The sequence below is a fragment of the Budorcas taxicolor genome, chromosome 3 (genome assembly GCF_023091745.1).
Source record: "Budorcas taxicolor isolate Tak-1 chromosome 3, Takin1.1, whole genome shotgun sequence".
In the NCBI taxonomy this organism is placed as follows: Eukaryota; Metazoa; Chordata; class Mammalia; order Artiodactyla; family Bovidae; genus Budorcas; species Budorcas taxicolor.
In genome coordinates this window covers 14,383,685-14,410,126 of record NC_068912.1, presented here as the reverse complement: position 1 = coordinate 14,410,126, position 26,442 = coordinate 14,383,685, and the positions used below count along the sequence as shown (strand labels likewise).

Sequence of the window (26,442 nt, the reverse complement as noted above, 5' to 3'; positions counted from 1 at the left end):
CACCCATGCCCTTCGTTAGCACTTGCTACTGTGCTCTGAGCTCACACGCTCCTTGACACCTCTGCTCATCCATACCATCACATGGCTCCCTGGATCAGTGCCGGGGCCTCCTCCCCCAGTTTCCCTGCTTCCAACCATGCCCCTTACAGGCTTGTTTTTTTCTTTTTTTTTTTTTTAAACACAACAGTCATTCTTTTTAAAGTCTGAGTTGAATCACGTCTTTCCTCTGTCTCATAACCTCTGTCTTACACAGAGAAAAATCAACAGCCTTACTACAACCTACAAGGCCCTGTAGATTTGACCTCCAGGCTCCTCTGTTCTCAACAACTCCCAGCAGGCTCCCTGCTACTCACTAGGTTCCAGTCTCCTAGCTAGTGTGGCCCCAGGGCCTTTGCACATGCTCTTCCCTTGTCTGGAATGCCCTTACCCCAGAAATCTGCATGGCTCCCTCCCTCACCTCATTTGGGGTTTCACCTGGAGGATACCCTTTCAGTGAGGACTTTCCTGACCACCTTTCCAAAAAAAACTGTACCTCCAGTGCTCCCTATGGCTCTTCCTGTTTTGTTTTTCTTTATTGTTTGTAATAACACTGTCTTCTGACGCATCATGGTTTTATTGAGTTTGTTCTCAGCTCTTCACTGGCACTACTACTGGGATGAAAGCTTCATTTCATTCCCTTTCATATTTAGGCAGAGGTTTCTGCCTGTCTTGTTCATATCTCTAGACCCTATGCCTGTGCATAATGGTTGCTCACCGAATCTTTTTTCATGAATGAATGAAGCAATAATTAACTCCTGGATTAGCATGTGAGCTCTCTGAGGGGAGAAACTCTGCTCCTCTTAGTAAGTTATTAAATGAAAAGATCTTCTAAGTGTGTCTAGTAATCAGTAGGGTTTGTTTAATAAAAGTTAGTAGTTGCCTTCAACATCAGCATGATGTCATTTCCTCTGTATTCTGGGCACTAGGCGCCAGTATCAGGCCACCCAAGTTGGCTGTTCTCTTGCTCTCTGTACATCTGCTTGACCAGTCCCTGCTTCACCTACATCCTGCTCCTATGACTGACCTTCCCTCTTAATCATAGAGCCTAATCAGTAAACGGCTACATACTCATCTCTGGCCCCAGATAGTGATTGTTCTAATCTTTAGGTCAGAACTATCTTCACTGTGGTAGTTTATCAAAAGGGGGAGCCCCTCTGCTGGCTACCCTGCTAACCCATGAACCAACCTGACGTCAATTCCTCTATAACTGGAACCACATCCACCTCCCCAGTGGCTCCAAGACTTTGCTTCAGAAGTGTAAGATTCCCCATCTATTACACCACTGATGTCTTTATCAATAACTCTGGGCTCTTTCTTTGATCTTGGGGCTGGGAAATTACAGGGTTTGCAGGACTGTGGTATGCAGCCCAACAACAGGAAAACACAAAAACCGGTGCTGTTGAACAAAAGGGTAAATGAGGACCTTAGACTCCCTTATACCTTCCAGGGAGGCAACAGGGGAACTTCCATCCTTCTCGCTACAGGGCTGGGCCCAGGAGGCAGAGTTGGTGCAGAGGCTTGGAAGATCTTTGCACAGGGTGGCAGCCATTCACTCTAAAGTTCATGGAGTACTTACTTTGTACCAGGCCCTGAGATCTCAAAGACGATATCAACCTGGCCCCAGTACTTGAAGAACTAAGAGTTTAGCAAAAGAGAGGCAAGTTAAGCTTTCATATACAGGAGTGGGTTGGGGAGAAGCTGGAAAGTCTCCCAGAGAAAGGACAGTCGAGCTGAATATGAAAAGATGAGAACAAGTTGTCATGGTCCAGGTGCATGTTGGAAAAGAATTTTCCAGACATGAGACAGAATGAGAGGGAAATAAAGTTCATTAGAATGGGAGACGCTGTTAGAACAGCTGGCCAGCTCAAGGGAGAACCGACATTGAATGGGGATCCTTAATCCACTTTTATACCCAGGGTACAAGGCATGGGGGTCTTGCGTGTCATTTGCTGATTGGATGAAGCGCGTGTACTGGGTGGGGGAGGGGCGGGTAGAGTAAGGCAAATACCTCCTTCCTATAGGGTAGGAGGGGAGACAGGTTATATTGTTCCATTCATAGTTACAACATAGGGGAGGGAAGGATGATAAGGGTCTGTTTTTTCCATTCCTGCATTCCAAGACCCTCCTTGGTTATCTGCTTTTTCATCCTTGGGTCACCACACAAGTGAGCCAGGTGAAGGAGGGAGGAGCCCACATTCTTCCTCTCTAGCCCTCTGTCTCCCCATTTACCCCATGGAAGTGATCCATCAAAGGACCTTCAAAGCCCCTCTGGCCTCAGACATACTGCCACTCTATGGTCTTTGGCCTCCGGACCCGGAATCTGTCCTCTGGTTTCTGCTGTCCCCTGCTGGAGACTTTTGGTAACTCTGGAGTCAGGAGAAGCAACATCCAACCTTGCCTTCTTTCCCCAAAGTGAGCAGCACTGTCCAATCCAAACCTTCCCTTCACCTCCCATCACTTGAAGCACCAAACTAAACAACACTAGCCTTTCTCTCTGATAGAGAAGATTCTCGATAGATATTTTCGACAAAGGGCTTGAAACCAGAATACACGAAGAATTCATAATTGTTATAACCCAGCAATCCCACTTCTAAATAGTTACAGAAATAAATGAAAACATGTTCACACAAGACTCGTGTATGATTGTTCATAGTAGCTTTATTCATAATAGCCTAAAACTGGAAAAAAAAAACTCAATGCCTATCAACTGGTGTAGGCACAAATTGTGATATATCTGTACAATAGAATATCACTCAGTGGTAAGCAAGGAACATAAAATTTATGGTAAATGAAAGAAGCTAGACATGAATGAATACACATTGTATAAGTCCATTTATATGAAATTCTAGAACGAAAAATCTACAGTGACAGCAGATTAGAGATTTCATAGGACTGGCTTTGGGGAGTGAGGATGGAGTAGCGGGTGGCACATTATCAGCAAAGGAGCACAGGGAAGTTTTGGAGAGAGGAAAACGTTTTTTAAAAACAGTTTTTGACAGATGACACATTTGTCAAAACTAATCAAACTTGGGGAACTTCCCTGGGAAAGTCCTAGTGGTTAGGATTCAGTGTTTTCACAGCCCAGGCCAATGGCTTGGACTCAATTCCTAGTCAGGGAACTAAGATGCCACAAGCCCCATGGCACGCCAAAACAAAACAAAAACAAATTAAAAAACAAAAACAAAACAGCATCACATTAAGACATTGAACGAAGTGAACGAGCCAGATACCTATTGTAAGGACAAATAATGTATGATCCCACTTATATGAAGTACCGAATCAAAGTCATGCAAACTGAAGGTATAATTAGAGGGGCTGGGGAGGAGGAATGAGGAGTTTATAGCTACATGGGTACACAGTTTCAGTTTGGGATGATGAAAAACTTATGGAAGTGGCTGGTGGTGATGGTTGAACAATATGAGTGTACTTTATGCCCATTGAACTGTACACTTAAAAATGGTTAAAATGATAAAATTCATATTACACATATTTTGCCACCATAAAAATGTAAAAGAAACTCATCGAACACTTTTAAGTGGGTGTTTTTAAAACTTGTATGTCAGTCATATTACCTTAATAAAGTTGAAGTCGCCAAAGAGGAATGTGCTTGTCTTGCTTTTCCTGAACTATTGTATCTTTTTCTGTCCCGGGCGGGGGGTTTGTAGAGAGAGCCCTGTAATCAGACGGACTAAAGAACTTCGTTCAAATCCTTCTTTTGCCACTTGCTGGTGCCTAATTACATGAACTCCAGTACTCTTGCCTGGAAAATCCCATGGATGGAAGCGCCTGGTAGGCTGCAGTCCATGGGGTCGCTAAGTCGGATATGACTGAGCGACTTCACTTTCACCTTTCGCTTTCATGCATTGGAGAAGGAAATGGCAACCCACTCCAGTGTTCTTGCCTGGAGAATCCCAGGGACGGGGGAGCCTGGTGGGCTGCCGTCTATGGGGTCGCACAGAGTCGGACACGACTGAAGTGACTTAGCAATAGCAATTACATGAACATCGTCATGTGAATAGAACCGATGGGTTAAGTGAACCAATTCCTACAGATCTAACGACGTTGAAAACAAATATTAGTTGTTAACGAAAACTGCCTCTGTCCTCTCAGAGGCTGAGAAGAGAAAAGTGCCCTAAGAAGGATGAGATACAGGTTGTCCACCTCGGAGGCGATGCACTACTCCCAGGTCGGGAGTCGCGGGCTGTGCGGAAGCGGGCGCTGGCCGCCAGGTGGCGCCCGGCTCTTGTCGGGTCTGCGCAGAGTCCGTCGCGCGCGGTGCAGCCGAGCGCCCGGGCTCTGGACCGAGGGGGCGGGCAGAGGCGGAGACTCCGCGGAACTCTGCTTCCCAGGATCACACCCTCCTCAGGCCGGAGAAGAGGAGAGACATTTTCCCGTCGCGGCTCTCCCAGTCTGGGATGCGCCGGTCGATCCCCGGGTCGTGCCTCTAATAAGATAACAGTTGTTGGGCCGCACTGGGAAGGTGCCCGACGTAGACAATCTCATTAATTTCCCTCCGCCACCCCACTTTACGGACAGGAAAGTTGAGGCCCGAGAGGCAGAGTCCTCCCTGGCCGCACAGCTGGTGAAGAGCCAAGGAGGGACTCGGGCCGGGACCCCTGCTCTTGTCCCGTGCTCGTCCCCTCTCTGCACCCGGTCCAGGCTGCCAGGTCGTCCCTGCCGCCGCTTGGCCTCCGTGGTCCCACCCCTACACAGCCTCCCTCCCCGGGCACTCTGGATCTCCCTCCCCCGGCTCCCGGTTTCCTTGTCAAAACTTCCTGCCTTGGCGAGGGCCCGAGTTCCCACCCCTTTCCTGCCCCCCGCCCCTCCGCGCCCCTCCCCGCCCCTCCCGGTCCAGCGATCCACAACGTTCGACCTCCCCGCCGCTCCCGCAGTCGGGCTGGGGCTCCACGCAGGGACCCCTGCCCCTGTCCTCCTCTGGGCCCACCTGGGCGTTCCCCATCTCAGGCAAACGGAGAAATAAGGTCGCGAGGCAGGTGAGTGATGGCGCCTCCCTGGTCCCGCAACCACTATGCCCTGGGGGGCCTCTGGGTGGGGTGTGTGATGGGGGAGAGAGACCTGAAGGGGATGGGGCAGTGGAGATGGGCCAAAGGGGATTGGGGGTTGCCATCTCTAATGAAATTGCATGTAAATGACATGCAAGTCAGGCCGCTTCCCAGCCCCTTGTATGGGACTTTGTGAGTCCAGGGGCAGCCACCACCCCACTGGCCCCCTCTGAGGGCTGGAGAGAGAAGCACTTACCAGGCCCTCTTCTTGGCTGAAGGGATGCCTAGTGTTAAAGAGCACCCACGCTGAAGTCAAGGCTGTCCAGGTTCGGATCTCAGACTTGTCCCCGTATTAGCTGTAGGACCTGTGTCTTGGTTTCTCATTTCTAAAAGGGGAGTGATAAGATACAGTGCCTACCTTATGGGATTGTTGTGAGGTTTAGAGAGCAAAAACATGTCTCCTGCTTAGAACTGTGCCTGCTCCGTGTTTAATACAGGGTCCCTCCTCTCCCCACCAGGAGAAATCTTTGAGGAGTATGGAGGGAAGGGACCCAGGTTTTCAGGTCCCTGGGGCTCACAGCTTTGCTGGTTTGAGGAGCAGGGAGTTGGCCAAAGATCTCAGGCGTGTGGATCCTCAGAAAGCCCTATGGGCTGGTGTGTGTGAGGGGGAGGAGGGGGAGGGGGTCCCAGAGGGGGCCGCATCTCTAGCCTCCAGTAGGGAACTTTCAGCTGTCCTGCTCTGGCCTTTTATGAGTGGCCTTTCCCGAGGCTGGGCTGTGACCCTAGTCCCCGGGGATGGGAACAGCTTGTGCTGGCCCGAGTTTCCCAGGCTCCCAAGCTCAGCCAGACCCCAGTTCCAGGCAGGACTGGGCAAGGGGTCAGCTCTCAACCCTGGCCTTACTGGGCTTACTGGCCTTACAGCTTACTGGGCCTGCGGGGTCAGGGAGCTGTCTGAATCCCATCCCATCCCAATCCATGCGATAGTCCCTGGGGTGGGCACATGGGGCCAGGTGTGGGACCACTCTCCTCTCTCTAGCCATTTGTCCCCTGCTGCTGTGTCTGCGGTTTCCCAAAGCCTACCCAGCAAACTTGCCATTGCAGTTGGGGCTACCCTCCCTGCCACCTAGGAGCTGGTTTGGCCAGGCTCCCCTCTGTCTTCCAGTCTTCACCGGGAGGTGAAGCTGAGGATTGGCATCTGTTTCTCCACTACCCACTGCCCCCACTTCGATTCCCTATCAGACGTTCCCAGAAGAGCAAACTGGCTCTCTAGGCAGCCCCGACCACAGTTCGGAAACCTGGTCGCTGGGCTGCTGTCTGCCTCCCTGCCATCAACACACATTGCTAGAGAGGGGACTTGGGTCAGGCAGGGCCTCCACCACAGCGCTCTGAACTTCTCCTTTGAGTAGCCTTGAAAGCCTTGAAAAAGACCCTTCCCGGAGTGCATGAGGGGCCCTGGGGCCCATCCTAGCTCTGGGGAGGGTGTTGGTACTAGTCCAGTCACCTAACCTCACAGAGAGGAGCTAGCGGGAGGAACAAGAGGAGACAGGGAAGGAGAGAGAAAGACAAGACAGAGATAAAGAGAATCGGGAATGTGGAAGCAGAGACCGACTGATGGAAAAACGCAGGCAGAAATATTTGGAAAAACAGAGCAGAGACTGAGAAAAAGAGCAAGAAGGAGGCAGAGAAGGTAGAAACAGGAGAGACAGCGTCTCAAGACCAAACAGAAGGACCTACGGGGCAGCCTTGTCTTTAGAGCTCGATGGACCTGGTCCACATACCCACCCTGCCCATGACGCTGGGTGCCCTTGGGAAAATTACGTAACCCTCTTTGGGATTTGTTTTTTGGGGGATTGCATGGCTTGTGGGGTCTTAGTTCCCCAGTGAGGGATTGAACCCGGTCCCTGGGCGGTGAAAGCGGGATTACTTCATCTACAAAACAGGCAATATAATAGCACCTCCTTTCCAGGGTTCCTGAGAGAACGAACTGAAAGGATCCAGCTCACCGTATGGGGTGGTAACTGGTGTCACAGCGCCCACACATGGCGAGATGGGGGTCTCTAGCACACAGCTGGGCGCTGGGCCACGGAGCCTTCTGAGCTCCTCTCCCATCTGGGCCTCCCAGCCCGCCCCCACCTGGTAGCATCTGCGCCCTCCTCTGTGTAGAAGGAGGTGTGTGGCTAGACAGTGAGGGGTGGGCGTGGTCCCTGAGTGGAAGTGCAGGATAAGCGCACACCCCCTCCTCTCCAGGTGACTCAGTGCCCGGCACTCTGGTGGCCTCATCCCAGAGGAACTTGGAGGCCAGCCCTGAGGAATTCCTGCCCGCTGCCTTCAGGAGGGCAGGTCTGGAGCTGCCTTTCACTTTGTAATGTTGGGAAGTTCTTTCTCAACTCCACCTTACATGGACTTAGCAATGTTGGGTCTTAAAGGCCCTGGAAGGGAGGCCCTGGTGTCTGCTGAGCCAGGAACAAGCCGCAGCCTCTCCCTCTCCCCCATTTCCCACCAAGTAAGGTCAGGCTTACCCAAGTCAAAAAGGGTTTAGAGTTTATCAGTCCATCCACTCCACGCAACCTTCAGTTACCACCCACTGGGTGCCACACACCCTGGATGTGTGCCTGTAGGTGCTGGCCAGAGCTGGGGACGTGGTGGTAAGGCAGGCAGAGAAGTGCCCTGACCCTACGGAGCTCCATTCCAGTGGGGAAGACAGCCTTTAATAAGAATATAATGACCAGGGGATGGGAGCCTTGAGGGAACATTCGGGGGGCAGCCCGGCCACTCTTAGAGCCTCAGACAGGACTGGAATTAGAGGCTGTCCCAGTCTGGCGGGGAAACCAGCCTCACTCACAAGCTGGCGGTCACAGGATGGGGTCCCCACTACCTCATCAGGTCATCAGACTTGAGGGGTTCCGGGGGCTGTGAATTCCTGGCTTGACCCAGGTTAGTCCCACCTGGCCCCAGAGGAAGGACACTGGTCTCTCTGGCTGGAGTTTGAGGAGTGTTGGCCGCTGGGGACTGGTCCATGTCCAGCTTGAAGCTGGCCTCGGGGAAGAACTGGGGAACAACCTAGGGCTCCATTGGGCCACAGCGGTGAATGTGCCAAGAGCCTGGAGGAAGGTCCCAGGAAAGGGGAGAACGCGGAGGTGTGGAGTCACTGAGGGGGCTTCCTGGATGAGGCTGGCCTGGAAGGAGGGGTAGGACCTGGATATTCCAGAGGTGGCCTGGGCGGAGGTGACCGTGTGGTGAGAGACACGTCCAGTGTGATGGGAGCCCAGGAGCAGAGGCTGGCCACTGGGCCCTGGGTGCCCTTTCCCAGAGGCGTTAGAGAGGGGCAGTGGCCAGAGCGGAGGTGCACTTTGTGGGGTTATCTGGGGGTGGCGACGAGCAGGGGGAGCGACTCCCTGTCTGGGTCACCCCAGAGGTCACCTCCCACCCCCACCCCTCCACTGCTTTGTTCTTTAAAGCAGATTTGAATCCTGCTGGCACCTCTGCTGATCGGTTGGCCCTTGGACAAGTCCTTCTACCAGAGACCCCCCCCGGTCTCTTCTGTGACACGGGGGTGGCGGTCACTCCACCTGTGGGTGATGGTGAAGGTCTGGACTGGCCCCAGCCTCCAGCAGGCGTGTGGTGAATGTTTGGTGAATCAGAACTCCTGCAGTTTCTCTATTTCCTGATGAGTAAACAGGTCGGGCTGAGGACCCTCTAGCTTCTGTTTCCTGAGCCACAGAGAACACAAGACCGGCCCCTCACCCCTGCTCCCTTCCCGGCCAGCCTTTGGAGCACGAGGAGTGCGCAGGCTTCCTGTCCCTCCATCCGGCAGACATGCCTGGCGTGCCGGGGGGGCCTGGCTTGGCTGGATGTAGGAGGGGCTTTATGCGTGTGTGTACGAGTGTGTACACGGGTGTTCTGAGTGGCGCGTGGAGCAGAGCAGTCTAGGCTGCTGGCAGAGCTGGGTCAGAGGGCATCGCTGCGTGGGGAGGGAATGGAAGTCTTTGGACTCAGATCTCTCTGCTGAGTGGGAAGGACCAAGCCAGCCTGTCTCCAAGGCAAAGAGAGGTCAGGAAGGGGCACAGAGAACAGACAGATAAGGGGGAGATCCTGGGAGACAAGAGAGCCACAGGGCGAGGCAACCTTGGCACCGAGGGCTCAGTGTGTGGGTCGTGGTTGGCGTCAGCCTCCACTCCATACCTGAAGGCAGATTCCCTAGCGCAGTGAACACACTACACGACTGTACGTGGCAGCTTTGATACAGAAAAGAAAGGAGAGAGGCAGAAGGAGACCAAGAAAGTGATGGAGAAAGGAAAAACAACAGAAAGCAGAGGGTTTCTGATGAAGAAAAGACAAAAAGAAAGAGCCAGAGAGCCAGAACTTGGGGGATTCTGTTCTTGCATCCTCCACTGCGCAGCCTGTGGCCTGAGGCTCTGTTCTAGGATGGTTATTGGAACCAGCAGTTCCAGCTCCCACTGAACTCTGGGAGGTGCGGGGCTGTTCTCCCATTTTACAGATGAGGAAATGGAGGCTCTCAGGGCTCACGTGATGTGCCTGAGGTCGTACAGCTTGTAAGTACTGGAAACTTTGGTCTCCAAGATGGGAAAGGGGAAGAGAGAGACAGAGAAGAGAGGAGGTGGGTGGGTGGGGGGCAGTGGAGCCGAGAAAAAGCCCTGGAGCTGGTGCTCAAGCTGAGAGCTGGGGCAGCGGGAAACAGAACTCAGGCGTCCTGCCTCATCAACCGCCTTTGGCTTGAAGACTGGCGGGCAGCCCATCATTCTGGGGGATAGAGTTCTCGGGGGAAGCGTGATCCCCTTCCCTCCCCACATCCTTTCTCTTTGTCAGCATCTAGGGCCCATTCCCGGATCATCCTAGGGGTTCTTTGGCAGAAAAAAAAAAAAGAGAGAGAAACAGTTTTTCCTGGAATTTATACTCAAACAGTATGACAGTGCCAGGTGGAGTGGGGAAGGGGCCACTCTGGGTGCAGGAGGACTGGCTCTAAGGATGCTACAGCGAACAGCGGCTGTTCACTGAGCTTCTTAGGTAGTTCTCTAAGCTCTTTGCCTGCATGAACTCGTTTATGACTCCGCACAACCCTATGAAGACAAGTACTATCACCCTCCCCATTTTAGAGATGAGGGAACTGAGAGCTGGGATTCGAACCCAGGTTTGAACAGGAGGGGCGGGGGCTGCAGAGTTCAGACGGTATCTTTTACTGCACCACCACCCAGAGAAGAGCAGCTGGAAGGGAGCTGGTGGGGAAGCCCCTGCTGCTGTCTCACTTCCATCAGCCCTACTCTTGCTCTCTGCCTTCCATAGAAATGGACCATCTCCGGTCCACTAGGAGCTCCACTCCCTTCCCAGAGGCCTCAACCCATTGCCCTCCTTCCAGCAGAGGCTGGAACACAGTGAGGGTGGAAGGGCTCCCCACCAGAGGGGATCAGGCTGAATAGAAGAGCAGGGGAGGACGAGCTGGGTTGGGCCCTGCGTGGGCCTGGGGGCTGAGAGGGCAGGGATGCTGGGGGGCCCTCGCAGGCGGGACTGGGGACTGGGAGGCCTGGCCAGGCGCCCAGCTGCTTTGCATCTCGAGGTGGAGGAGAGAGAAATGTCAGCTCATTCTTGACTGTAAACACATCCGGGTTCCCACGCCTCTGATCAAGTTCTTGTGGCAGCCCACTACCCCCTCCATCCCCTTCCCTGTCCAACCCCTGCCAGGCACCCCCTCACCATAATCAAGGCTACTAAAGAGAGATGCAAAGCCCCTGGGATTCCTGCCTGGGCTCGGGAGAGACTAGAACCGCAGGGGGAGGGCTCTTCTGGTCTGGGTTTGGATCCCAGCTCTGACATTGCTCTCCATGTGGCCTTGGGCAAGGGACTTACCCTGTCCTTGCCTGTCTCCTCATCTGTAAAGTGAATAACAATAGCTACCACCATGGGTTGCATGCGTGATAAGTCGCTTCAGTTGCGTCCGGCTCTTTGTGACCCTGTGGACTGTAGCCTCCCAGGCTCCTCTGTTCATGGGATTCTCCAGGCAATAATACTGGAGTGGGTTGCTATGCCCTCCTCACCACAGTGGGTTGACATAAGCTCTACCCGAGATGATCCATATAAACTGTTCAGCCCACTGCTTGTGCCAACATGGTAAATGATACATGGGGTCACACTGGTATTCCAGTTGTGAGGAAAGATGTGTGGGTCCCTCAGTCCAGACGTGAAGTGGAGAAACGGGGTGGAGGGGGAGGCTATCTGTATGGGAAGAAGGGAGCCTGCAGTGTGGGCTCTGGGCTCAAATGGGGAGCCGGTAGTTGTCTGATTTAAACCCCTTGAAGGGGCACACGGACCCCAGTGCTGCTGGGCTTGGAGGTGCTGGGGGAGAGTGGCCAGGGTCTCAGGTTCCCCAGCCCCTCAGGGACAAAGGCTCAGATGTAGGCAAGCCCTAGGGCGCCAGGTGGGGGCTCCAGGTCTGGCCTGTGTTCCCTCCTCAGGGGCTGAGGCTGGTGAGACCAAACCCTGCCCCTCCCTGCCAGGATCCGCACCCCATCTCTCCCTTCCCTGCAGACCACCCACTGATCTCACCCGCCCCACCCTGGCTTCCAGCCCCGCCTCCTCCACACTCCAGTCCTGCCCTGAGGCCCTCTGGGAAAAGGGCATCACCCCACCCCTCTAGTTATTAGAGTCAACCCCCTAGGGTTAGGGTTAAGCCCCCTCTCATGCTTCCCTGGTGGCTCAGTTGGTAAAGAATCTGCCTGCAATGTGGGAGAAGATCCCCTGGAAAAGGAAATGGCAACCCACTCCAGTACTCTTGCCTGGAAATCCCATGGACAGAGGAGCCTGGCGGGCTATGGTCCGTGAGGTCCCAAGAGTCAGACATGACTTAGCGACTAAACCTCCAGTTGCTCCCTTGAACGGTTTCCTCCGGAAGCTGGTTAAGAGGAGGTGGCCGGTGGGACGGGGCTGATGTAGGTGAAAGAAGGACTCTCTCTCTCTGGGAGGGCAGCCCCCACCCCGCTCCACCTGCTGGGGCCTTCGTGCTGCAGGTCTTGTCCACCTCACTGCAGCCTTGAGCTCTGGAGATGGATCCAGGCCATGGGAAGCCTGGGGGTGAAGTGAAGGGTCCCTGAATGGCTGGAGATGAGGCTCACCCAGGAACAATGGTGATGACCTTCCATCCAGGCAGACTGGGCTCCAGTTGGAGGACGGGACCCCAGGCCAGGCTCCAGGAAGAGGGGAGTGTGGACCAACTGACAGGTGACCAGGGGGAGATGTATGGAAGGTTCGGGGTCCTGTCCCTGGGCTTGCTGCCAAGCAAACTCGAGGGAGAAGGGGAGAAAGTCAGCTGGGACCAGACAGAGGGGCTGGAGGAGAGCTGTAGTTTCGGAACCTTGGGAGGAGGAGCCAAATCTGTTGGGGAGGGAGCTGGGGGGCTGTGTGGGTAGGGGGGCAGACTGTGGGGGTCACCTGAAGGACACTCCTAACTGCAGCCTGGCTCTCTGAGGCCAGGCTGGGTCCCTCCCTCACCTCCTCAGAGTGGGCTGGGAAGGTGGCTTCTGGCCCTCCCCCTACCTCTCCCCATCCTACCTTCTGAGTTCAGGATGGTGGGAGGATGGAGCCACCCCATGCTCAGCCCACGATCATGCTCCCTGCTGCCCTCCCCATATGCACACATTCTAGCTGGGCTCCATTTCTTGTTTTCAGGCTCCATATCCTGAGCACCGGGACCCCCAGGATCCTCTCTGGATGCCCCCAGGCCCTGGGGCCTGAGGACCGTGACACCCTGACCCTGGCTCAACTGAGTTTCTCAGGCCCCAGGATGCCGTAGAGGCCTGGTGAGTTACTTGGGGACTGAGGGTGGCCAGGAAGAACACAGAGGGGACTGGAGGTGGGAGATCTGCCCCGGGGGAGCTGGGATGGGGCCTCTAACCAGAGTCCTGCGAGGGCCTTACAGCTCTGCAAGACTGGAGGGGGTGGGATGAGGAAACCTGGGGAAGAGAGGTGGGCCAGCCCTGTAGCTGAGAAGGTGGTGAGCAGACCGCTGGAGGGTTTACTGGTGGTGCAGAACGGACGGTGGGGCGCATCCCTAGGAGGCTGCCTTGATGGGAGCTGAGAGTGCTGGGAGCTGAGTGTGTGGGTGGGGGGCCTGGGGCGGGGCCGGGGCTGGCGGCAGGCATTCCAGAGATACTCAGGGGGAAGGGGCCAGCTACCATGACCTTTCTCTCTTCCCCGGGAAAATTATAAGCAGATGTGGGTGCCTCAGGGAGGTGTAGAGGAGGGAGCCAGGGCAAGTTTTAGGAACACTGAACAGAGAATCTGAAACCAGTGGCGGGGGTGGCTGCTCAAGGGGCTCAGCTGCTTCTGAGCTCAGGAGCCAGAACAGACTCCTCTGAGGTCCTGAGCCGCTTCCCGCCCACCGGGTGAGGCCAGGCGTGGAGAAGAGGGGGAGGAGCCCACTTCCAGATGGCGAGTGGGTGGTCAGAGGGAGCTGGGGCCTTCTCAGGGCTGAGGTCAGGTTGGGGACCTCCTCGGTGATAGTGCCTAGAGTTGGGTGCAGGGGTGTGCTGGCACGGCTTTAACAACCGGCTCTGGTGGGGAGGGGTGCAGGCCCCGATTTGTGGTGTTTGCCGATTTCTGTGGTGTAAATAATCCCCCCATGCTTGGTTTCACGCTACTGACGTGATAGCACTGATCAAGAAGTTGGGAAGAGAAGTCACCGTTGGTTCCCCGGAGACAGTAGGAGCTGTGCCCGCGCAGTGGTGGGAGGGGCCTTTTTCAGGGTCACTGGGACCCAGTGCTACTCCTCCCCAGTAGCAAGCCCCTAACTGCTGGAAGCCCCAAAACAGGGTGGTTTTGGCCTCTGCCTGCCTACCTTCAGGGACGGGGAGCTCACCACGTGAGGCTGCTGATTCTGTCACAGAACTGCTTCAACTGTTGGAAAGTTCCTTCCCTAACTGAGCCCAGGCTGGCTTCCCTTGTAACTTCCCTTCATCTGCTCCTATTTCACTGTGTTGTGCTTTTAGTCACCCAGTCGTGTCCGACTCTTTGCGACCCCCTGGACCATAGCTTGCCAGGCTCCTCTGTCCATGGGGATTCTCCAGGCAAGAATACAGGAGTGCGTTGCCATGCCCTCCTCCAAGGGATCTTCCCAATCCAGGGATCGAACCCAGGTCTCCTGCTTTGCCGGGGGATTCTTTGCTGTCTGAGCCACCAGGGAACCTTGGTGCAATATCCAGGTACCCTAGGTAGGGGCTGGGCTGGGGCCTGGGAATTCACGCACAGGTCCCTGCCTCCAGAAGTCGTGGTCAGGGAACAGGCACCAGAACAGCGGTATGTGGGTGAATGGTGCTGGGGGTCCCTGAAAGAATGGGTGGGGGCTGTCTGCCAGCGGAAGCTGAGGAGCAGGGCAAGGAAAGAGGGGTGATACTTGGGCTAGACCTTGAAAGGTGAGTGCTCAAGGTGAAGAATGAGAGGCGGATGTCCAGACAGAGGAAGCCGTGTGAGAAAGACTCAGAAGTGTGGCAGTGCTCCACGCGGCCAGGAGCAAGAGTGGAGCCCGGGCAGCAGGGCTCAGAGGACCAGAGGCAGCAGCCTCATCTCCGCTCTCAGCCTGGCTCTGTCTCTGCAGAGACCTGCTCCTCCAGGTCTGTGGCTACAGTGCCCCTCACCTGCTCCGCGCCTGGCCCTGTCACAGGCTCCTGCAATGTCACCACCCCTGCGGGCCCTCCTTCTCCTGGCCCTGGAGCTGGGGCTGGCTGCCACCCTCAACCCCAAGGACCCCAACACCTGCAGCTTCTGGGAAAGGTGAGAGAGGGCCCCTGCTGCACCTCGAGGGCCCCAAGCCCCCTGCTCCTTATTCTCCCTGCTGGGGCTCCTCTTTCCTCATCACCTCCCTCTCTCCAGCCTCACCCCCTTCCTATTTCTGCGTCTAGTACCTCTGCCCCCTCACCGGGATGTTCTGACTCCATCCCCATCTTGATCGTTTCATTCTCTTATCTCAGCTCTGACCCTGTCCTCTCTTTATTCTGGTTCCTTAGTCCCTGTGTGAGGCTGGCTGCAGGACAAAGCACAGGGGAGGAGCTATTCACTATGGGGCAAGCAGAGGGTCTCGCCCAGGGAAAGCAAAGGGGACGGGGTTGGGGAACAAGGCCAGATTTGGCCAGAAGTGCTTCAACCTATCTCCATCCTCTGGGCCCGGAAGTCAGTTCTAGCGCAATCTCCCCATATAGGGAGAAGGAGGCCGGGGGGCAGGGGTAGAGAATGGAAGGCTGGAATGGCATATTCTCAGGAATATTCCAATTCAGGGAGGATCCCTTTAGATCGAAGGACGACAGCATGGGGCTCCATCCTCGGCTAGGAGGAGCAAAGCTGAATATTCCCCACTGTGGCTCAGCCCCCGCACCCCCGCCCCTGGGTGCCAGCTCAGGCTCTCCCTGCCCTGGGCCTGAGCCTGACCCCTGCCTTGCAGTTTCACCACCACTACCAAGGAGTCGCACTCCCGCCCCTTCAGCCTGCTCCCCTCGGAGCCCTGCAGCTGGCCCTGGGAGAGCCCGCACACCTGTCCCCGGCCCACGTGAGTGCCCGGCCCCCTCCGTGAGCAGGTGTGGTGTGTTGTGTGGGTGTGTGGCTGGGCGGGGGGCAAAGAGAGAGTGTTCTTCCTCTGCTCCGCCAGTGTAGAGCGCTGGGAGGCGCCCCAGGCCCTGCCAGGGCCACGCTGGGGCGGGGTGGAGGCCGGGGCCTCTGCGGGGGAGACTGAGGGCCGGCTCTGGGTCTCCCCAGTGTTGTCTACCGGACCGTGTACCGCCAAGTGGTGAAGACGGAGCACCGGATGCGTCTGCAGTGCTGCCGGGGCTTCTATGAGAGCCGCGGGGCCTGTGTCCGTGAGTCCTGGGGCTGCTCCCCTGCCCCCCGCCTCCGCGGCCCTGTCTCCGGGGACAGAGCTGCCACTTCAGACCTCTGCCTCTAGCTGACCCCAGGCCTCCCCCACTCCCTCTTCCCACGTCCGTCAGCTGGTTCTGGCTCTGCAGCTCTGTCTTGGGGCCGCCTGGGTCTCTCAGTCCCTGTGTCTCCGGGCTCGGCGTCTGCTTCTCTCTCTGACTCTGCCTGTCCCTATCTGTTTTGACTTGTCTCTGTCCAGTCTCCCCTGTCCCCTGTCCCCTGTCCCCTGTCCCCGGCACCCTGAAATCTCCGGAGCGGAGCCTGCTTGCTCTCTCTCCCCTTTCCTCAGCTTGGACCATCACCAGCCCGCTACAGACTCCTACCCAGCCTGGCCGCCCCAGCTCCTGTCTGGACAGCATCCATATCTGGTTCCTATGTGAGGAACCTCACCCCCACGCTCATTGCCCAGCAAGGTGCTTTGAGAAGTTCACAGACAGGAGCTGGGGAGTCCAGAGCCCTGAGGTCTTGGCATGCTCTGACCTGAGTTGCCTCACTCTCAGTCTTTCTGCGCCTGAGAGGCTGAGATGCTGCTTGGCAGGCTAACTCCAGGTCCCTGGTATGGGAGGAAGCTGGGGTTGGGCTTCAGAGGATAAAAGGTGGGTAGGGCAGGAATGGAAGCATCTTCTCACTCCCAACCCCCGTCTCTGCCCCAGCGCTTTGTGCTCAGGAGTGTGTCCATGGCCGCTGTGTGGCACCCAATCAGTGCCAATGTGTGCAAGGCTGGCGGGGTGACGACTGCTCCAGTGGTGAGTGGCTGGTGACTGCAGGGCGAGTCCTTTTGTGCCTCCAAGGAGGCACACCCTCCCTACCAGGGGACAGGTGCTTAGGACTCCAGGGCAACCACCCAGCAGAGTCTCACTGCAGCCAGCTGCCTCTTCTGGGGGTGTGGTGCAGCGGATGGGCCAAAGCCAGGCATGGGGGCATGTGTGGGGACCAGGAGACAGAGACAGGAGCTAACTGGAGGAGCTGGGGAGGGGCAAGACCCCTGGTGACCCCCTTCCACCCTCTCATCCCCCAGCTTGCGCCCCAGGAGTGTGGGGGCCGAAGTGTGACAGGCCCTGCAACTGTGGCAACGGCAGCTCCTGCGACCCCAAGAGTGGGGCATGTTCCTGTCCCTCTGGCCTGCAGCCCCCACACTGCCTTCAGCCCTGCACCCCTGGCCTCTATGGCCCTGCCTGCCAGTTCAGCTGCCAGTGCCATGGGGCGCCCTGCAACCCCCAGACCGGAGCCTGCCTCTGCCCCCCAGAGAGAACTGGGCCCACGTATGTAACGGGAGGAATGCGCACTGATGGGATTGCAGACCCGGATGCACGGGCACATACGGGGAAACCAGGGGACTCAGGATGCTCAGTTTGGGGATGCAACCAAGGGGCCAAGATCCTGGCCCCAGCTTTGCTGTTCCCTGGAGGAGCAACCTTGAACACGTTGCTGTCTCTTCACGAGCTGGTTTTCTATGAAATGGGAGCAGTATTGTCCATCTCAGAGTGTTGCTGTGAAGATAACATGAGCCAGTGTGTGAGTGAAAGTATGTCCCCAAGTGGCGCTTAGAGAGTCACAGAGAGCCTATTGCAAGGCAGGGTGCAGGGGGCGCTGGGGAGTCACAGCAGGGAGACCATCCATCTAGCTGGAGATCAAAGATCCAGCTTCATGGAGGAGCTCCAGGGTTGAGCCCTTGGGCTGAAAACTATGGCAGGCAGAGATGTTCCCCCCAGAGAGAGACCAGCATGAGCAAAGGTGGAATGGAGGGCATGTGGAGAGCAGACAGACCACCCATGGCTCTTCACTCTGTCCCATTTGATGGGCTGTGTGTTCCTGCCACTTCCAGTCCTGGAAACTTTTGATCCCTGCCCTACCCAACAGGGAAGGGGAATGAGACGGGTGGGTGTGGCTCCCTGAACCCTGGGGTCCGGAGGGCCTGGGAGGCAAAGGGGGAATTCCGTAGGTACTGCTTGTTTACAGACTGACCTCATCCCCTCTGCTCAACAGCTGCGAGGTGTCCTGTTCACCCCATAGTGCTGGCTTCTCCTGCCCCAGCACTCCGCCTTGCCAAAATGGGGGAGTCTTCCAGGCCTCTGAGGATTCCTGCAGCTGCCCACCTGGCTGGACGGTATGAAGGGTGGGGCCTATGGGTATGAATTCTGTGGGTGGTTCTCTCCAGGGCTTCTGAGGGGGATGTGTGTGAGGGGGGTAGGCTGTGGGGGCCCTGGAGAGGTTTGAGTGTTTGTGGGTATAGGGTATTGGTGGGTCCTCTGGCCATGGGGAGGGGGCTGGGCTCCTGGGGCTCTGTTGACCTCTCAGCCCCCACAGGGCACCATCTGCTCCCTGCCCTGCCCCGAGGGCTTCCATGGACCCAACTGCTCCCAGGAATGTCGCTGTCACAACGGAGGCCTCTGTGACCGATTCACCGGGCAGTGTCGCTGTGCTCCAGGATACACGGGGGACCGGTGAGTGGTGTTAGCCTGGGCATGAGGGGTGCAGGGGCGGCTGTGGACGGCGTCTGCCAGGCTCACTCCCCCGAGGCGCCCAGGTGCCGCGAGGAGTGCCCCGTGGGCCGCTTCGGGCAGGACTGTGCTGAGAGGTGCGACTGCGCCCCGGGCGCCCGCTGTTTCCCGGCCAACGGCGCGTGTCTGTGCGAACACGGCTTCACCGGGGACCGCTGCGCCGAGCGCCTCTGCCCCGACGGCTTCTACGGCCTCAGCTGCCAGGTGCCCTGCACCTGCGACCCGGAGCACAGCCTCAGGTAGGCCGTGGGACGCTGTGGTCAAGGGGTCAGGAGGCCAGTGGGAGAGGCCTTCAGTGCTGAAGCCACCGGAGTCACGAAAAGCAACGGGGGCATATCCCGGGCGGGGGCGGGACACAGATGTGGCAGACGGGAACCGGCGGGGCCTCGGGGACGGGGGTCGGGGGGCCGCCCTCGGAACGGCGCGGAGCCTCCCTGATTACCCCCTCCACCTCGAGGAGGCGGGGGTGGGGCGGGGGGAGGTCGGCCTGCGGACCCGGCTCAGACAGCCCCGCGCCCGCGCCTCCGCCCGCAGCTGCCACCCAATGAGCGGGGAGTGCTCGTGCCTGCCGGGCTGGGCGGGCCTCCACTGCAACGAGAGCTGCCCGCAGGACACGCACGGGCCGGGCTGCCAGGAGCACTGCCTCTGCCTTCACGGCGGCGTCTGCCAGCCCGACAGCGGCCTCTGCCGGTGCGCGCCCGGCTACACGGTGAGGCGAGCCCCGCCGCGAGGGAGGTGCGGAAGAGGCCCAGGGAGCCCGCCCGCCCCTCTCATGAGTGCGCCCACCCACCCCCCACTTTCAGGGACCGCACTGCGCTAGCCTCTGCCCCCCTGACACCTACGGAATCAATTGCTCCGCACGCTGCTCCTGCGAAAATGCCATCGCCTGCTCCCCCATCGACGGCACCTGCGTCTGCAAGGAAGGTACTGGGTTGGGGTCTCCTGGAAGGGCGATTTGGGGGCGGGGCCATGGGAAGAAGGGAGAGTCCAAGTGCAGGGGCAGGCCAAGGGTAGGGAGAGGCTGCAGGGTAAGGGCGGAATCACTGGGCAGCAGCTGGACGGCGGGAAAGTAGCCAGGCTACTTCCTTCCTGGAATATCCACTTTGCTTTTGTTTCAACCACAAAAATCCCAATTGTCCTTAAAGGCCCAGGCCAGAGGCATTTCTTCGCTGAACATTCCTCATCCTCAGTCATACAGAATCACAGAATGCCGGCGCCAGGAGATCTACCAGGAGTGGCCCGTTGGCAGTCTTAAGGGCTGGGTTCTGACACACGTTTTGTTTGACTAGCTCTCCATCATATTTAACAAACGTCCCAGTCTCCAGTCCCCACTCCTCCCTATTGTCTTACACATGACCTGGAGAACACATTTAGTTACTTAATGGGGCCTCGGTAAGCATTTGGGTTTGCTGCCAACCCCCTTCTTTTGGCAGAAGAGGCAACCAAGACCCAGAAGGGGGTGGTGCATCCCCCATGGTCATTCAGCCTTCTCTCCAACATCCAACGATTCATATGCTTGTCCCCTATGGGGCCGTGAGCACCCCCATCCCCACCCCGTGCTGGTAGCTCAGAGTCTGGCACAGTCATTGCCCAGTGTGTGCTTGCTCAAGAGGGCAGCTGGGTCCCCATGCCTACCTACAAGTCCCTCTTTCAGGTTGGCAGCGTGGTAACTGCTCTGTGCCCTGCCCGCCTGGAACCTGGGGCTTCGGTTGCAATGCCAGCTGCCAGTGTGCCCATGAGGCAGCCTGCAGCCCCCAGACTGGAGCCTGTACCTGTACCCCCGGGTGGCATGGGACCCACTGCCAGCTCCCCTGCCCAGTAAGTGTGCAATCGCCTGCCTGCCTGGGTGGAAGGGAGGGCACCACATCCCCCAGCTTACTGGCCTGCCCTACCCCCCACTCCCTCTCTAAGAAGGGGCAGTTTGGCGAAGGCTGTGCCAGTCGCTGTGACTGTGACCATGCTGATGGCTGCGATCCTGTTCACGGACACTGCCTATGCCAGGCTGGGTGGACAGGTGAGCCTTATGGTGGGCAGGCCCCAGGCTTACCGTGGAGGTGGGGGGATGTATCCCACGGGACATGCGTGCAGAGAATCCTTAAGGATGAGGAGAGGGGACACAGGCCAGGCTCAGCCTTCTCCTCTCACAGGTACCCGCTGCCACCAGCCCTGCCCTGAGGGCTTCTGGGGAGCCAACTGTAGCAACACCTGCACCTGCAAGAACGGGGGCACCTGCATCCCCAAGAATGGCAATTGTGTTTGTGCACCCGGTTTCCGAGGCCCCTTCTGCCAGAAATGTGAGGCTCCCTCCCCTCCCCCTGCCTTTCAGTCCAGTGTCAGATGCCAGAAGCCCCCACTCTTCCCCTCTTGGTCTGCTCTGCTGACTCCAGTCTATGGGCTGGTTGCACACAGTGGGAAGGAGGCAGGGAGAGGGTGGAGTCAAGGGCTGACTGAGGGTTGGCCCCTGCCCCCGGTCACCACGAGCCCCTTTCCCCCAGCCTGTCAGCCTGGCCGCTATGGCAAACGCTGTGTGCCCTGCAAGTGTGCCAACCATTCCTCCTGCCACCCTTCGAATGGGACCTGCTACTGCCTGGCTGGCTGGACCGGCCCTGACTGCTCTCAACGTATGTGGCGGCCCGCGTGTCTGAGTGCATGCCGAGGGGATGGGCTGAGGACCGAGAGGCTTCCATTCCCCTGATCCTGGGTATAAAAGCCTCTGGACCCACCTTGATTCAGCCGTTGCTGTAAACACAATAAGCAAATATGTATTGGGCATCACCTGCATGCTGGGTATTGTTCTAGATGCTCAGGAAGCAGCAATGAACGGGTCAGGGAAAAAAGCTCACTGCCCTTCTGCATGGGAAAAATGGGAAAACCATAAGCTCAGTTGTGGACTTTTCTTTTTTTTTTTGCATTGCCAATTTATTTTTTATTTATTTATAATGGCCTCTTTCGCACATAAACATATGAAGAACATCATGGAAAAGATTAGTCCAAAAAACTGAATAAAGCAAATTTTGAAAAGGGAAAATGAGAAGCAATTACCGTGAAAAAGACGGGCAGGGTAGAGGGAAGTGATCTTGGAGATGACTTTTTCCATAGAATTTGGTAACTACTATTAAATTATCTGCTAGTATCATATACACAAAAATTATACCTTGACTAGTGTGAGCATTTACTTCTCTCTTATATTAAAAAAAAAAAAAGAAAAGTCGAGAGCTAAGTGATGTAGGGTAGTTTGGAAGCCTTTGGTTGTCTGGCCCTGATCATGTTATTTTGAAAGGCTGTTAGACAGGCAGGTGCAGAGGTTAGGCAGGCAGCTGGGCATGTGGGACTGAAATTCAGGCTAGAGACACAGCTGCAGATAAGCATTTGTGAGTCATCCGTGTGTAGATACTGTTTGAAGCCTTGGTGTCTCTGGGGAGACCAAAGCTGAGTGGAAGGCTTCAGCGATGTTGGGGACTGAGAATTCCCCCAGGAGATGCTGGCCCTGCCCGCCAGACAGGCTCCAACCTTGTCTCCTGCAGCATGCCCTTTGGGACACTGGGGAGCCAACTGTGCCCAGCGCTGCCAGTGTCGCCATGGTGGGACCTGCCACCCCCAGGATGGGAGCTGTTTCTGTCCCCCAGGCTGGACCGGACATCTCTGCTTGGAAGGTACCAACAGAAGGGCAACTCCATGCCCCGACCGCCAGCCCTAGCCTGAGGAGGGGACTGCCATTCCCTTGCCCCTCTGACCTCCTCTTCCACTTTCTCCCAGGCTGTTCTCCAGGGATGTTTGGTGCTAACTGCTCCCAACCATGTCATTGTGGTCCTGGAGAGAGGTGCCACCCGGAGACTGGGGCCTGTGTGTGTCCTCCAGGGCACAGTGGTGCCCCCTGCAGGATCGGTGAGTTCTCATCTAGCCCCTGCCTCTGCACTGTCCCCAGGGAACCAGGACATAGGTACCTGTCCAGTGGTAAGTGGTCCTCTTGTATCACCCTGGCTTCCTACTGGGGCCTCTCCCATCCATGCATCCAAAGCTCACCAACAGGGCCAATACTCTGTCCTGAGCAACCACTCCATCCCACACAGGAAGCCAGGAGCCGTTCACCATGATGCCCACCCCTCCAGTGGCCTATAACTCGCTCGGGGCAGTGATTGGCATCGCGGTGCTGGGGTCCCTGGTGGTGGCTCTGGTGGCGCTGTTCATTGGCTACCGTCACTGGCAAAAGGGCAAGGAGCATCAGCACCTGGCAGTGGGCTACAGTAGTGGACGACTGGACGGTTCTGAGTATGTCATGCCAGGTGAGCTGGCCTGGGGTGGGACTCACGTGCGTGGCTGACTCTTCGGCACAGGGCAGATGGGATGCGGGGCTTCTGCATCCCTCCCTGGACCTAGGAGATGGGAAGCGGGGAGCTGGAGAGAGGAAGGGAGGTCAGCGAGGCCGACTGCGGATCTCCTGGGACAAAACGGCTGTCTTGGGCCCAGGCCTGTGTCTGACCTGGCAGGCCACCCCGCACCTGTGTCTGTTTGTGCAGATGTCCCTCCGAGCTACAGTCACTACTACTCCAACCCCAGCTACCACACCCTATCACAGTGCTCACCGAACCCCCCACCTGCTAACAAGGTCGGTGCTAGGGGTGGGCGTGCACGGTGGGTGCCTGGTGGGTGCATCTCCGGGTTTCCGGAGAGCTCCAGTTCTGTGTGTTCCTGTCCCACCCCTCCTCCCCTGCCAGGTTCCAGGCAGTCAGCTCTTTGCCAGCCTCCAAGCCTCTGAGCGATCAGGTGGAGCCCACGGACTTGATAACCATGCCACGCTACCTGCAGACTGGAAGCACCGTCGGGAGCCCCCGCCAGGGCCTCTGGACAGAGGTAGAAGCCTGGGGGCCAAGGCCTCTGGTGAGGGTGGACGTGTGCAGCCAAGCATCTGGCTCCATCTGAGTGCGCATGTCTATAGAAGAGGTTCTGGGCCCCAGTTCTAGAGGAGGGGACCCTGGGGTGGGGACCAGCGGCCTGATTGCGGGTTGCTTTCTCCTTGTTAGGTAGCAGCCACCTGGACCGAAGCTACAGTTGTAGCTACAGCAACAGTAATGGCCCCGGCCCATTCTACAGTAAAGGTGAGCGCACGGGGGTGGGGGTGGGAGGGGGCTGCCCTGGGGTTTAGAAGTTAGTGCCTCCAATGAGCCTGACTTCTTTGCCCCATCTTTAGGAGCCATCTCTGAAGAGGGGCTGGGGGCCAGCATGGCTTCCCTGAGCAGTGAAAACCCCTATGCCACCATCCGGGACCTGCCCAGCCTGCTAGGGAGCCCTCGGGAGAGCAGCTACGTGGAGATGAAAGGCCCTTCCTCAGGGTCTCCCCCCAGGCAGCTTCCTCAGCTCCCGGACAGCCAGAGGCGGCGACACCCCCAGCCACAGAGAGACAGTGGTACCTATGAGCAGCCCAGCCCTCTGGTCCATGGTGAGCCCTCCTTTTCCACTGGAGCAGAGAGAACAGGGACGAGGGCAAAGAGAAGGGACGGGACAAGAATGTGGAGGTGGCATGAAGTGGTAGCAAGAGCAAGGTCTTCGGCGTCAGTTGTTGTTTAGTCACTAAGTTGTGTCCGACTTTGCAAGCCTATGGACTGTAGCCACCAGGCTCCTCTGTCCATGGGATTTCCCAGGGAAGACTACTGGAGTGGGTTGCCATTTCCTTCTCTAGGGGATCTTCCCCACCCAGGGATCGAACCCACATCTCCTGTGTTGGCAGGTAGCTTCTTTACCACTGAGCTATCAGGAAAGCCTTCTTTGGGGCTCAGACTTAACGCTCAAACCAAGGGTGATGTTTGGGAAGTCATACTGCCTCTTAGAGCCTGTAGGTGGCGGTACCCACCTCACAGCGCTAAGGATTTGAAATGGTGGTTTTACAGCACCTGAGTTGTAAACTTGATACCCAGAAAAGCTGGGAACAAGGCAGGTGACAGAGTGTCTTCCTATCTTGTGAGCTGGGCAGGTTGAGGTGGCCATCCCCACTGGCAGCTGAGGAGCTGCGGATAGCCAGGCACCATTCATCGGCTTTGGGCAGGAGCCGCTGGAGAGGGGAGGAGGGTGGTAGGAGGGGAGGAGTCACCTCCCTCTCTGTCGTCCCCCTCTCTGTCTCTAGACCGAGACTCTGTGGGGTCCCAGCCCCCTCTGCCCCCGGGCCTGCCTGCTGGACACTATGACTCCCCCAAGAACAGCCACATCCCTGTACACTACGACTTGCCTCCAGTTCGGCACCCCCCCTCACCCCCAGTTCGGCGCCAGGACCGCTGAGGAGCCCAGAGGGTGTGCAGAAGTCATCGTACCTGTTCTTTGCTGCTTGAGGCTGAGGACAGAGCCCACTGTACCCTGCCAGGAGCAGGGAGGGGACTGGCCGGCCATGAATATGAACATGTTTAATAGAAGAAGTGAATAGAGAGGAGATGGGAGCCTGGCTCCCAGGTTCTATCATGGGAACACAGTCAGCAAGAAGTCTGTGTTCCTTTTCCCCAACGGCCCCCAGGGCCCTGTGTACATAAACTGCTGGGTTCAGTGTTGCTGGATAACTGATTTCAAATCAATGTAAAAAATGTATATTGGGTAACTTTTCTGTGCATTCCTGGCCTAGGCTCTGTGTGTGTGTGTGTGTGTGTGTGTGTGTAGGGGTGTGTGTTTGTATGTGTGTGTGTGTGTGGTTTCAGAGGGGTACCAGGCACTGATCCTGACTTGGGGCACTCACTATAATGGAGAGGCAGCCCAAACCCAGTTAGCTCTAGAAATAGCCTGACTGGCATCCCTGCATTCATCTGGTCCTCCCTCCAATCAGCTGCTCAAAATACAAGCTGGTTTTAGGTTACCTCTGCCTGAAAGTCTCCATTGGTGGCCCATGGGTTTTGGGCTACAGTCAAAATTGTCCAAGGCCTTAAAGGCTTTGCTGGCCTGGCCTGTCTGTCTCTTCAGCCTTACCCTAAACGGTGTTCCCTTCTCCCTGCTCCAATTACATTGGCCTCTGTGTCCTTCTCGCAGTGACATGGCTCCCTACGACAGGGACTTAGCGCATCTGGAATGCTCTTCCTGCCCCACTCACCTGCTAACTCCTGCTTGTACTCCACATCCCATTTTCTCTTTCATAGCATTGATGACAGATGTATTTATACACCAGATACCTGCAAAAGGCCAACAGGGTGCCAGGCACTTCTCTAATGTGTTGGTTTTTAATGTGATTATTTGATTATTCTCTGCCTTCCCCACCAGACTGTAAATTCCCTGAAAACAGGAATCCCATGTTTATGTTCAGCATTGGTTCCCCTTGGCACATAGTAGGCACTCAATAAATGTTCCCCCAAAGGCTGAGTGGCTGAGTGAGTTAAAGGTACCAATGGTAAATACTGGCAAATGCTAAGATAGATGGGCAAATTGCTCCGAGAGCTACAAGCCTGGGCAGGTCGAAGCCTTTCCCAAAGGCTAGAATTTCTACAGCGGAACAGCACAAAGGCTCAAAGGTGGGAAGGTCTGGGAGTGGGGGTGGGGGTGGGGGCATGGAACCGAGTGGGCAGGAGAGCAGAGGGGACAGGGAGAGGGTATACTCAGACGGGGGCCCGGTAGGGTCTAGACTACCCGAGGACTTCGAATCCAACTTTCTAGGAAGCGTGACCCGCCTCCTTAACTCAGTGGATCAACTAAGTCCCCAGACCTCCAGCAAGCTAAATATATGGGGTCGAGATTACAAACCAAGAGCCACGCCAACTCGCCAATTCTGCGGGTCTCTCTGGGACTCGTCCACCAAGGGCCGTCTCCTTACAGGAGAGGAGGACGGACCCCGGAGACTGGATCTGTCCCTGCCCGGACTCTTTCCTAGGTTCCTCCGACAGCCATGACCCCTAATACGCTGAGTTGACCCCTGGGTCAGTTTCGCGAATGACTTTGGAAGGCTCCTAGCCCGCCCCCCCAGCCCCACCTCTCCGCCCTGATCTTGCCCTAGCCCCGCCCCCTCCTGTGGTCCGGTCGGGTCC

The 26,442-nt window shown here is 56.8% G+C and overlaps 1 protein-coding gene across 4 annotated transcripts; it reads left to right on the top strand.

Moving 5' to 3' along the window:
- The first annotated feature begins 4,926 nt into the window (after window positions 1–4,926).
- PEAR1 (platelet endothelial aggregation receptor 1) lies at window positions 4,927–25,765 on the top strand. 4 transcript variants are annotated; one of them, XM_052636738.1, is made up of 24 exons: window positions 4,927–5,033; window positions 12,720–12,850; window positions 14,710–14,819; window positions 15,484–15,588; window positions 15,795–15,895; window positions 16,607–16,699; window positions 16,972–17,215; window positions 17,940–18,060; window positions 18,261–18,397; window positions 18,481–18,693; window positions 18,989–19,163; window positions 19,258–19,378; window positions 20,109–20,272; window positions 20,366–20,468; window positions 20,602–20,748; window positions 20,950–21,075; window positions 21,979–22,107; window positions 22,211–22,339; window positions 22,525–22,737; window positions 22,972–23,060; window positions 23,170–23,305; window positions 23,476–23,550; window positions 23,643–23,891; window positions 24,573–25,765. In XM_052636738.1, exons 3-24 carry the CDS (start codon window positions 14,719–14,721, stop codon window positions 24,722–24,724), a joined length of 3,123 nt encoding a protein of 1,040 aa, XP_052492698.1. In that variant the 5' UTR covers window positions 4,927–5,033; window positions 12,720–12,850; window positions 14,710–14,718; the 3' UTR covers window positions 24,725–25,765. The 4 variants fall into 4 exon arrangements, with proteins under 4 accessions (XP_052492698.1, XP_052492699.1, XP_052492697.1 ...); XM_052636739.1 differs by having other exon boundaries at window positions 14,644–14,819; window positions 23,646–23,891; XM_052636737.1 differs by having other exon boundaries at window positions 14,644–14,819.
- The last annotated feature ends 677 nt before the right edge of the window (window positions 25,766–26,442 follow it).

Bases quoted from the DNA above. Each gene is read 5' to 3' on its own strand.
- PEAR1 (XM_052636736.1), top strand. From the start codon at position 14,482: ATGAGAGGCGGATGTCCAGACAGAGGAAGCCGTGTGAGAAAGACTCAG. The intron at 15,896-16,606 runs GTGAGTCCTGGG...TCTCTGCCCCAG, and splicing joins GAGCCGCGGGGCCTGTGTCC to CGCTTTGTGCTCAGGAGTGT. The intron at 16,700-16,971 runs GTGAGTGGCTGG...CTCATCCCCCAG, and splicing joins GGGTGACGACTGCTCCAGTG to CTTGCGCCCCAGGAGTGTGG.